General features: G+C 42.5%; 1 protein-coding gene across 1 annotated transcript; it reads left to right on the top strand.

Annotated features, from left to right (window-relative positions):
* The first annotated feature begins 238 nt into the window (after positions 1–238).
* Positions 239–4,282, top strand: LOC115176850 (urotensin-2 receptor-like). Its single transcript, XM_029737189.1, has 2 exons — positions 239–514; positions 2,273–4,282. Exon 2 carries the CDS (start codon positions 2,372–2,374, stop codon positions 3,527–3,529), a length of 1,158 nt encoding a protein of 385 aa, XP_029593049.1. The 5' UTR covers positions 239–514; positions 2,273–2,371; the 3' UTR covers positions 3,530–4,282.
* Positions 4,283–13,072: the final 8,790 nt, after the last annotated feature.

Raw genomic sequence — 13,072 nt, 5'->3', positions numbered from 1 at the left:
CTGCATGAATGACAGCTACAATAGTTACTTACTTTAACCACGACCTTTAATAACTGACTAATATAAACAGATGTCCAATATAATAAATAAAACAAACCACAACAAATGTTCAGCCAAAGTATGGAACGCTATGTGCCACCAATATATGAGTGATGGGTGAAAGACCTCTCTCTCTCTCTCTACGCTGTGAGCGCATCTGTTTCTCCTCCTTCCCCTCCCGTGGACTCGTAGACACACCAGAGACTGGGCCGAGGGGGCGAGAGCCACACTATGAGGAGGGAGAGGAGAGGAAACATAGCGAGGCACAAAGTTAGGAGGAACAGCTTTAGATCCACCAACCATCATCTGTCTGACAACGAATAATAAAGAATCGAGGATATCTATTTTTTCTATAGACAAAAACTGGACCAACTACAGGCCTATGTGGATTATTGAATGGAAACTGAATCGGACATTCAGACAAATTAAATGGATGATGATGTTATTTGCAACTACCGGAATTGGATTGAATAAGGTAAAGACAACTCAACAGATTATATAGCCTACTTCAAAAAGGTGTATTTGTTGTCTCGGCTAGAGCAGTCTGTAATAAAGAGCTCTGGTCTTGGATATCCACTTCTGTGGAAGAATTGTCTAATGCTGTCTAATACGCTACCTATTCATCTGACCATTTAGCCTAAATGATTATTATCAATAATGAACAAGTCATCATTAGTCCTACTCTACTCTTCAGTCAGTCATTTCAGATATGTTTATGTCACTGTGTTTACCATAGACCTAGGCCTGTTTGTCAAACATGTAATTAAATTCAAATGTCATTTATATTCTTTGACAAAATGTTATATTTGGAGCTTGCACAAATATTTTCACAAAATAATACCTGTCACCTACATTTAGAAGGCATAGCCTATTCGTTTTAGTTTATGATGTGGTAGCCTTGGCCTAATATTTTTAGAAAGCAAAATTAGGCTAAAATATTACATATCTAAGTAACGATCTAAGGAAAGAAACCTCCAGTAAAAATGCAACAGTCTGAATGAAATGTCCATTTGTTAGAGATATTAACAGAGATGTTATTTTAAGGGACACGTTAAACCCGGTGGGGTATGGGTCACAGCGGGAGTTCGGCAGGCCCTCCACAGTTCAACAGTAGCTCTTAACCCCGGTCCTGGCGGAGACAACATGTGTCATAGGCTTTTTTCTGCACTCTAGTTTTACCCCCTCGATCTGCTTTGATGTTACCGCGTACAATTACAATCACTACAATTACCACTACACCGAGAGCTATAAGTTAGGTTGGATAGGTTATTTGGATTCGCCTATAGGAAACCACGTTGCAAACAAGTCTATACTTGTGTGTTTATAACCATTATTAACTTATTATAATTAGCCTAATGTAGATATCGCAATGTTTTGTTTAATGAAACAGTGGGTTTCAAACCTCATTTTATGCCCTAATAAATCACCGATTGCCAAACAAAACATGATATTTTATTGCCTACAGCATGGGTTCTCTCTGTCTCCTGCCTTGCTCTTCCTATCCCCAGCCACAGCGGTGTAGCAAGCCGATGGAATTTCATAAACTGGTGAGGAATATGTTCTGTTAAGTTAAAAATGTGGTGACAGCTTGACGACGGAGTCTCTGCATTCTCGTGCCCCCGGTGCGCAAATGTGCACGTAGACATAAATCTGGAAAGGGCCGAAAAACGAGTCAGCTTGCTTGCCTCATGTTCAACTTCATGAGGCGCGCGGTGAACATTTGTATGCGTCGGTTCCACATTTCGTTTCGTGCCATGAAATGGTTGCCCACAACCAGCGGTGCGACCTTAATTAACAGGAGTGCAGGGAAGGAGTACAGGGGGTTCATCAGTAAATGTATGACCTACAATTGGCTCTACACCCCTACACAGAAAAGCCAGTGTGAAAAAAGCACTATAAACGTATCGAGAATTGAAGCTTGCCAATACAACGACTTCTATGATGATGCCTTTCTAAATTGCCTCTGTTACTGGGACTACTACACAAATACAATACATTGACAGAACATGAATCCATATGCCAAAAACAAAATGGCCAAAATGAGACAGAATACAGTTGTGTGGCAAATCATGAAATGCTGTAGATGCTTTTCAGAAGGCCATTTTCTGTGTTTCAATGCTAATACATATAACTTTCTCCTCTCCCATTTCCCTTTCTCAACCATGCTCCCCATCTCCTATGTCCACCCCCCCACACTCTTACCATTGTCCACCACCAAAACCCTCCCATCCAGCCAAGTGGAATCAAAAGAATAGCTCCTCTCCCTCTGACATTTATATAAACCCAGCTAACCTCCACACCACCACCATTAAAGAAGTATTAACTAAAAAGTATGGATTTCTCTAGCTCCCTGCCTCCCTCACCTTCTCCATTATACACCTCCCCCTTCATCCCCAACTCCTCCTTCCCCTCCACCTCTCCATACATCTCTCCTTCCCCCAGCCTGGCCTCAACCGCTCTCTTCTGCTCCCTCCTGTCCCTCCTGGCTCTCCTGGGCATTGGGGGGAACCTCTACACCATGGGTCTCCTCATCAGACGCAGGAGAGGCAGAAGGAGGCGAGGATGTTCTAGCTGCTGTTTAGGAGGGAGAGGAGTACCGTTACCATCCTGCCTCTCCTCCTCTCCTCCCTGCCTCTCCCCTTCCTCCTCTCCCACCTCCTCCTCCTCTTCCACCACCTCCCTCCATCTCCAGGTGCTGAGTCTGGCTCTGGCGGACCTCCTCTACCTCTTCACGGCTCCCTTCATCGTGTACGACAGCCTGGCGGCTGACTGGGCATTTGGGGAGCTGGGCTGTCGCCTCCTCTTCAGCCTGGACCTGATCACCCTGCACGCCTCCATCTACACCCTCACCGCCATGAGTCTGGACCGCTATCGGGCTGTAGCCAACCCCCTGGCCACCTCGTCCTCCCCCTCCTCTGGGCTGCTCCGTGTGGGCCTAGCCTGGGGCCTGGCGGTGGCCCTCAGCCTGCCCATGATGATCACCCTCCACCTGGAGGACGGAGATGAGGGACAGCTGTGTGTCCCTGCCTGGGACGAGCAGAGCTCCAAAGTCTATATGAGCGTGCTGTTCTGTACCAGTATGATAGGGCCGGGGCTGGCCATCGGGGCGCTGTATGCTACTCTGGGCCGTCTCTACTGGGTGTCCCAGACCCGGCCCTGGGCCAGTGGTAGTGGGGGTAGCACGTCCTACCCTCCGCGGGCCCCAAGGCCCAAGGTCCTGCTCCTCATCCTGGGGATAGTCCTGACCTTCTGGGCCTGTTTCTTGCCCTTCTGGGTGTGGCAGCTGCTGCCGCTATACCGGCCCGACATGCTGCGGACAGTACCGGTGGGTACCCAGGTGACGGTGAACCGGATCCTAACGGGGCTGACGTACGGGAACTCTTGCGTGAACCCATTCTTCTACACGCTGCTCACAGGGGAGAAACGACGGAGGAACAGGCAGACACCGACGTCAGCGAATCAGCTCTGCCGCAAGAGCAGTCCGCAGTAGTGTTCGTGACAACACACAGTCCGGTATAATAGACTGCTCTGGGGGCTGGTGGGGGGCTGCTTACAAACTGTCCGATTCAAACACCCCGTCTCCCCCTGAAATATCAAAGGGCATTTCACTGTGTGATTGTTACTCCATAAGAACTATACGAAAGACAGCACCTTGTATGCACGTTTGTGACTGGACCATATTTCCTATTTGGAGATTAAAAATGTGACGGGCTGAGCGAAAATACCAAAGCTTCAAAACTTGAGAAAGATCTCATTGATTGTATGAATTCACAAGAATACATCCACATACGGGCCATGAGTGGAGTATGACAACAGGGAAGCAGTGTTTGAGTTATGTTATCATTTAGGGGGCTTTAGTGGACCCGTGCATTTCCAGTAAAATGTTGACGCACTTCTATCAGTCTGGAATGCCATTAAAGAAAATGTTTTGCTTTTGAACAGCAACTGATTGTCACTGGCCATAACATATTTGGAGATTTTTCTTTAAAAAGTTGTTTGACACAGAGAAGGATGTTTGAGGGGGTAGAGAGGACCTCGTGTCATGGACTCTTAAAGTTTGAGATGCACCACCTAAAGTCAGACCTTTTTTTATTAGCAATACCTGCATGTTGGGTTTGGACTTTTATTTTGTAATGAACTCTGCAATGCTTTGCATGGTGACGAAGACGCCTGTATTTATATCCAGTTTGGTGTGTATAATCAGATATAATATATCAAATAAAAACATGCTTTATATACTAGAGTCTATGTCACAGGTTTTGTGTTCCCTAGTGGAGAGGATGTGTTCCTCCTGACCCCTCAGAAAAGAACACAACATAACTGAAAATACAGATCTCATACCCACGGTTTTATGGTATTTATGACAATAGCAGACGAGGGGAGAGAAAGAGAGATGGCCAGAGAGAGAGAGACAGTGAGGAAAAGAGAGATGGCCATAGAGAGAGAGACAGTGAGGAAAAGAGGGATGGCCAGAGAGAGAGAGACAGTGAGGAAAAGAGGGATGTTCAGAAAGAGTGAGCAAAGAGATGTAGAGGGAAGGAGGGGGACAGAAGGCGAGAAGAAGGAGCGACAGAAAAAGAGAGAAAAAAGCAGAGAAGGATAGGCCAAGAAGAAAGTGCTGAGTGGAAAAATCCCTGGATTTGAGTTTGCACTCATACTTTTATTTGTGTGTCTGTGTCAGCGTGTCTGTGAGTCTCTCAGGTCTTCCCCTTCCCTGTGTGTGTTCGTTGGGCAGTCTCTCTCTGTGTGTCTCCTTGTAGCAACGGCGTGTCTGTCTGTGTCTGACTCAAACACTGACTGTACTGTACACCCAACAAAACCCTGTGGCTCTTTGATGCAGATAAGCAAATATTGTTGTTTGACAGAGAGGAGTGAGGTTGGGGGGGATAGGGGGCTGGGTGGGGGGATAGGGGGCTGGGTGGTGGGAGGGATAGGGCTGGGTGGTGGAGGTGTACATATGTGAAGGAGTTTGTTTAGAAGTATTGCGTGGGTGCATTTAAGAGAGGGGAGAAGAACAATGGACTTGTTTATCACACTACTAATCAGTGGGAATAGGGGACAGGTGTATGTAATGAAAGTTCCGGAGGGATCCATGACAGTAAGGCCCCCCCGACGTGCTACACCAGCAGCGCAACGACACCGGCCTCGAGGACTATCACATGAACACAGTGCGGGTCGTTCAGGACTCAATGCAGCTGCCGAAGTTGCGTCGTCGTCAGACAGGCCAGTTGCCGAAGTTGCGGCGGCGTCGGATGGACCAGTAGCTTCGAACGGTCCAGTTGTGGCTGCTGAAGTGACGACGTCGGACGGCCCATTTGCAGCTGCCGAAGTTTCAACCCTGTGTTTTTGTTACGTGTTTGTTTGGTCTTCGTCCCCGTGCCCTTACACAGCACGCCGTAAGTTGGGCTTAATAAAAAAACCTATTACGCATTCCTGCACCTGTCTCCCGAATCTCTTCATACCAACGTGACAATGCAGGTAATCAAACTAAATTATATAGAGACACCATGTGGCATACCTTTTAAATATACAGTGCATTCGGAAAGTATTCAAACCCCTTGACTTTTTCCACATTTTGTTACGTTACAGCCTTATTCTAAAATTGATAAATGTAAAAATCTTCATCAATCTACAGACAATACCCCATAATGACAAAGAAAAAACATTTTTTATACATTTTTGCCAATTTATAAAAAAAAAACAGAAATATCACATTTATATAAGTATTCAGACTCTTTACTCAGTACTTTGTTGAAGCACCTTTGGAAAAGATTACAGCCTTGTGTCTTCCTGGGTATGTCGCTAAAAGCTTGGCACACCTGTATTTGGGGAGTTTCTTACATTATTTTCTGCAGATCCTCTCAAGCTCTGTCAGGTTGAGATTGTCAGCTATTTTCAGGTCTCTCCAGAGATGTTGGATTGGGTTCAAGTCCGGTCTCTGGCTGGGCCACTCAAGGACATTCAGAGACTTGTTCCAAAGCCACTCCAGCGTTTTCTTGGCTGTGTTTTTAGGGTTGCTGTCCTGTTGGAAGGTGAACCTTCGCCCCAGTCTGAGGTCCTGAGTGCTCTGGAGCATGTTTTCATCAAGGATCTCTCTGACTAGTCTCCCAGTCCCTGCCGCTGAAAAACACCCCCAAAGCATGATGCTGCCACCACCATGCTTCATCGTAGGGATGGTGCTAGGTTTCCTCCAGATGTGACGCTAAGCATTCAGGCCAAAGAGTTCAATATTGGTATCATCAGACCAGTAACTCATGGTCTGAGTCTTTAGGTGCCTTTTGGCAAACTCCAAGTGGGTTGTCATGTGCCTTTTACTGAGGAGTGGCTTCCTTCTGGCCACTCTACCACAAAGGCCTGATTGGTGGAGTGCTGCAGAGATGGTTGTCCTTCTGGAAGGTTCTCCCATCTCCACAGAGGACCTTTGGAGCTCTGTCAGAGTGACCATTGGGTTCTTGGTCACCCCCCTGACCAAGGCCCATCTCCCCAGATTGCTCAGTTTGGCCAGACGGCCAGCTCTACTCTAAGCTTACTCTAAACTTCTTCCATTTAAGAATGATGGAGGCCTCTGTGTTCTTGGGAACCTTCAACACCGCAGACATTTTTTCGTACCCTTCCCCAGACCTGTGCCTCGACAGAATTCTGTCTTGGAGCTCTATCGACAATTCCTTCGACCTCATAGCTTGGTTTTTGCTCTGACATGCACTGTCAACTGTGGGACCTTATATAGACAGGTATGTGCCTTTCCAAATCATGTCCCATCAATTGAATTTACCACAGGTGGCCTCCAATCAAGTTGTAGAAACATCTCAAGGACGATCAATGGATACAGGATGCACCTGAGCTCAATTTCGAGTCTCATTGCAATGGGTCTGAATACTTTTGTTTTTTATTTGTAATACATTTGCAAACATTTCAAAAAAACTGTTTTCGCTTTGTAGTTATGGGGTATTGTGTGTAGATTCAAGAGTATTTTTTTTTATTTCATCCATTTTAGAAAAAGGCTGTAATGTAACAAAATGTGGAAAAGTCAAGGGGTCTGAATACTTTCTGAATGCACTGTATGTAATAATTGACATGTTTAAAACTGATTCCACTAGTCCCAAACTATTCTCATAATCTCATTATTTGATTCAATACAACATTTAGTCATAACATCCTATTGAAATAATATAATAGAAATATCCATTTATATCAGTTATATCACCATACTATGGTTCTGTCCTCTGTATGATGTGACCATTAACTCCAGAGTTAAAGAGACAGAAGGACACTTTATTCAATCCCAGTCCCTCAGAGATATTCTCCTTTAGATGCATGGTTGAGGGTCAACACAGATCCATCAAGTAGGGTTTTACATTTAATTGCAGAAGGTAAAAGACCTGTCTAATATTACATTACTGATGAATTATGTTTTTCTTCTGTCCATTCAAATCATGTGGCATTCAAGGACATAAGGGAGTGGTTGAAATGTACACAATTGTTACCCGGAGGAAAATCGGGGATGGTTGTACTTTTTCAAGGGGAGGGTTTAATATTTGTTTTATTTAGTCCAGGGGAGGGTCATGTAATTTGTAATCAATTAAATGTCATATTGCTCAGTGTTTGAGAATTAGTTGCTTATTATATCTCGATGTGTGCCCAATGCTGCCCCTCATACCTGATTCTCTGCTGGGCGCGCAATAGAGTGCGCCTAGTGTGGTCTCAATCAAATGATCCATACCCTATACTATCGGCTATATGAAGAGCATGCTCTGAGAATCACAGGGCAAAGTTATAGTGCCTTTAGAAAGTAGTCATACACTTTGACTTATTCCACATTTTGTTGTGTTACAAAGTGAAAACATGTTTTTAGACATTTTTGCTAATTTATTGAAAATGAAATACAGAAATCTCATTTAGATAAGTATTCCCACTCCTGAGAAAATACTTTGTAGAAGCACCTTTTTCAGTGATTACAGCTGTGAGTCTAACTGGGTAAGTCTCTAAGAGCTTTGCATACCTGGATTGTACAACATTTGCCCATTATTATTTTCAATATTCTTCAAGCTCTGTAAAATTGGTTGTTGATCATCGTGAGACAACCATTTTCAAGTCTTGCCATAGATTTTCAAGTAGATTTAAGTCAAAACTGTAAATCAGTCACTGAGAAACATTCTGTCTCCTTGGTAAGCAACTCCAGTGTAGATTTGGCCTTGTGTTTTAGGTTATTGTCCTGCTGAAAGGTCAATTCATTTCCAGGGTGTGGTGGATGTCACACCCTGATCTGTTTCACCTGTCTTTGTGATTGTCTCCACCCCCTCCAGTTGTCACTTATTTTACCTGGTGTATTTATCCCTGTGTTTCCTGTCTCTCTGCGCCAGTTCATCTTGTATGTATTTCAAGTCAACCAGTGAGTTTTGCCATACTCCTGCTTCTATTCTGTTTTTGCTAGTCCTCCTGGTTTTGACTTTTGCCTGTTTTCTGGATTCCATACCCGCCTGCCTGACCTCGAGCCTGCCTGTCACTCTGTACCTCCTGGACTCTGAACTGGTTTTGACCTTTTGCCTGTCCATGACCATTCTCTTGCCTACCACTTTTGGATTGATTAATAAATATCAAAGATTCAAACCGTCTGCATCTGGGTCTCGCCTTGTGCCCTTATAGTGGAAAGCAGTCTGAACCAGGTTTTCCTCTAGGATTTGCCTGTGCTTAGCTCTATTCTGTATATTTTGTATCCTGAAAAACTTGTAATTTCTTAATAATTACAAGCATTATCATAACATGATGCAGCCACCACTATGCTTGAAGATATGGAGAGTGGTACTCTGTAATGTATTGTATTAGATTTGCCCCACACATAACACTTTGCCTTCTGGACAAAAAGTCTGGGCTAGGGGGCAGTATTTTCACGGCCGGATGAAAAACGTACCCAATTTAAACAGGTTACTACTCTGGCCCAGAAACTAGAATATGTATATTATTAGTAGATTTGGATAGAAAACACTCTGAAGTTTCTAAAACTGTTTGAATGGTGTCTGTGAGTATAACAGAACTCATATGGCAGGCAAAAACCTGAGAAGAATCCAAGCCGGAAGTGAAAAGTCTGGGAATTGTAGTTCTTCTTTTGATTCTCTATCGAAGCTTCAGTGTCTATGGGGTGACGTTGCACTTCCTAAGGCTTCCATTGGCCGTCTAAAGCCTTCAGAAAGGGGTTTGAGCATTTTCCTGTCACTGGGCAGATAATAGGAGCTCAGTTACTGAGTGGTCTGCCTGGCAACAAAGTGATTGGATATGCTCGGTCCCGCGAGCGCGCCCCTCCTTCTTTTTCTTCTTGAATGAATATGCTATTGTCCGGTTGGAATATTATCGCAATTTTACGTTAAAAATACCATAAAGATTTATTTTAAACAGCATTTGACATGCTTCTAAGTATGGTAATGGAACATTTTGACTTTTCGTCTCTCGTTCCGCGCTCGCGCGTTACCCTTTGGATACTGCTCTGAACGCATGAACAAAACGGAGGTATTTGGACATAAATATGGATTATTTGGAACAAAAACAACATTTCTTGTGGAAGTAGCAGTCCTGGGAGTGCATTCTGACGAAGATCAGCAAAGGTAATACAATATTTCTAATACTAATTCTGAGTTTAGGTTGCCCTGAATTTGGCGGGTGTCTGAATAGCTCGCTGTGATGGCTGAGCTATGTACTCAGAATATTGAAAAATGTGCTTTCTCCGTAAAGCTATTTTAAAATCTGACACAGCGGTTGCATAAAGGAGTAGTCTATCTATAATTCTTAAAATAATTGTTAGTATTTTGTCAACGTTTATGATGAGTATTTTTGTAAATTGATGTGCACATTCACCGGACGTTTTGGTGGGAATACGTTTTCTGAATATCACGCGCCAATGTAAAATGCTGTTTTTGGATATAAATATGAACTTTATCGAACAAAACATACATGTATTGTGTAACATAATGTCCTAGGAGTGTCATCTGATGAAGATCGTCAACGGTTAGTGCTTCATTTCGCTGTGTTTTGGGTTTTATTGACACATGTCCTTGCTTGGAAAATGGCTGTGTGATTATTTTTGTCTATGTACTCTCCTAACATAATCTAATGTTTTGCTTTCGCTGTAAAGCCTTATTGAAATCGGACAATGTGGTTAGATTAACGAGAAGTGTATCTTTAAAATGGTGTAAAATAGTCATATGTTTGAGAAAGTTGAATTATGACATTTTGTTGTTTTTGAATTTTCCGCCCTGATATTGCACTGGCTGTGTCCCGCAGGTGGGACCATAGAAGTTAATTGCTTAGCCACATTTTTAGCAGTATTACTTTAGTGCCTTGTTGCAAACAGGATGCATGTTTTTGGAATATTTTTATTCTGTACAGGCTTCCTTCTTTTTACTCTGTCAATTAGGTTAGATTTATGGAATAACTACAATGTTGTTGATCCATCCTCAGTTTTCTCCTATCACAGCCATTAAACTCTGCAACTGTTTTAAAATCACCATTGGCCTTATGGTGAAATCCCTGAGCCGTTTCCTTCCTATCTGGCAACTGAGTTAGGAAGGATACCTGTATTTTTGTAGTGACTGGGTGTATTGATACACCATCCAAACTGTAATTAATAACTTCATCATGCTCAAAGGAATATTCAATGTCTGTTTTTGTGTGTGTTTTTTTTTACCCAATGTGAAGCATTGGAAAACCTCCCAGGTCTTTGTGGTTGAATCTATGTTTGAAATTCACTGCTCGACTGAGGGTCCTTCCGTTATGTGTGGGGTATAGAGATGAGGTAGTCATTCAAAAATCATGTCAAACACTATTATTCCATGCAACTTATTATGTGACTTGTTAAGCACATGTTTACTCCTGAACTTATTTAGGCTTGCCATAACAAAGGGGTTGAAAACTTAATGGCACAAGACATGTCAGCTTTTTATTTAAATTCATTTGTAAACATTTAGAAACATATAATTCCACTTTGACATTATAGGGTATTTTTTTAATACAGGCTGTAACACAACATGTAGAAAAAGTCAAGGGGTGTGAATACTTTCTGAAGGCATTTTCTAAGAAAATGTACTTCCTTCCTGTGTTTTGTGCTGCTGGGATGTTGCAAAACTAGGCTATACTGTATTACACACAGCAATGGATAGGCCATTCCAATCATGAGCCCTGGCCTGCCCTGCTCTTGCTGATGTAGACATAAAGCCTTTTGTGCTGTCTAACCAATGGCTGTGATGTGTACAGTGGCACTTCCGGAGGCGAGTCAAAGGCTTCTTCCAGAAAAAATGTTATTTGTACAAAAAAAAAGAGCAATATCTGTGCGCACGGGGAGGGGGAGCGCGAAGACGAGAAGGAGGACCGGAGTTAAGCTTGCTACAGCTATCATTTATTTTAAATTAAAACAAAATATTTTGTTGCCCATAGTGAAGCTATTTGTCAGAGCTATTGACCTCACAATAAGACAGATTTGACTAATTTACATAACTTACATTACTATGAAGCGGCAGCATGGACAGTGCATGGGTGCTGAAATGCTAATTCGAGAAGGCCTAATTAATTTAAACAGTCTTGATTTTAATTTGACTTTAGGCTACTAACAACAAGAGGGCTTTGTGTTGGAGCCTATTTCTTCCTATTCAAGAAATAAGAGGTATGTCTACCCGTTTCATAGACAAAATTAGTCTACAATCCATAGATTTTATCAGCCAATTTCTTCAGTCACAATGCACTTGATGTGTTAAGTTAAAACCAGTGCTCGAGTTGAGGGGGTATGTGAGGGTGTTGTGACTTTTGTTAAAGGATCTGCCCCTTTTTTAATTTTTTTGCCTGACTTACCCAAATCTAACTGCCTGTAGCTCAGGCCCTGAAGCAAGGACATGCATATTCTTGGTACCATTTGAAAGGAAACACTTTGAAGGTTGTGGAAATGTGAAAGGAATGTAGGAGAATACCACAATAGATCTGGTAAAAGATAATACAAAGAAAAAAAACAATTTTTTGTGTTTTCTTTGTACCATCATCTTTGAAACGCAAGAGAAAGGCCATAATGTATTATTTCAACCCAGGTGCAATTTAGATTTTGGCCACTCGATGGCAGCAGTGTATGTGCAAAGTTTTAGACTGATCCAATAAACCATTGTATTTCTGTTCAAAATGTTGTGTCAAGACTGCCCAAATGTGCCTAATTTGTTTATTAATAACTTTATGTTCAAAATTGTGCACTCTCCTCAAACAATAGCATGGTGTTATTTTACTGTAGTAGCTACTGTAAATTGGACAGTGCAGTTAGATTAACAAGAATTTAAGCTTTCTGACAATATCAGATATGTCTATGTCCTGGGAAATGTTCTTGTTACGTACAACCTCATGCTAATCGCATTAGCCTACGTTAGCACAACCATTCCGTGGACGGGACACTGAAAATAGCTAAAGCATAGGCCTACCTCTTGTTAGCTTTTGTGGACCTTATTATATACAGCGACCTATAAGACACTTTAGTTTGCAATACTTTATGCTTTAAACAAACTGTAAAATGCCGGGGAAAGTCGTGAGTATGATGCATATGGGATATCTTTGGTTTGCCTCTACGACATTGAGAGGATGCACTACAACCTATTGCTGAGGAGACAAAAATGTTACTTTGAAGTAATGTGTAATTCTGTCACTATCAATTGACGTCTAAAATGTCAACAGGCTATTAAATAATACACTAACTCTAAATCAGTCAGGAGCAAGCTGGGTAGCCTAAGAAAGAAACATAATAATTTAGGTTATGTTATTATTATTTATTTGACCTTTATTTAACCAGGGGAAACCCATTGAGACCAGGGTCTCATTTTGGAGTTTGCCCAGGGAACAATAAATCAACATAATCAGAATCAAAGGGCTGCATGTCATTCCATGCTCTAAGGGCACAATAACTAAAGGCAATCTTCCCGAACTCTGTGAAGACCAGAGGAACCGCTAGAACTATTCAGTCTTGAGAGCGAGTCTGGTGGCTTTATTTCCAAAAGTGAGGTAGCTAGGGAGTTTCTGG

The sequence above is a fragment of the Salmo trutta genome, chromosome 37 (assembly GCF_901001165.1).
Source record: "Salmo trutta chromosome 37, fSalTru1.1, whole genome shotgun sequence".
Taxonomy (NCBI): Eukaryota; Metazoa; Chordata; class Actinopteri; order Salmoniformes; family Salmonidae; genus Salmo; species Salmo trutta.
Note: the sequence above shows the minus strand (reverse complement) of the source record. Positions and strands in the feature narration are given on the sequence as shown.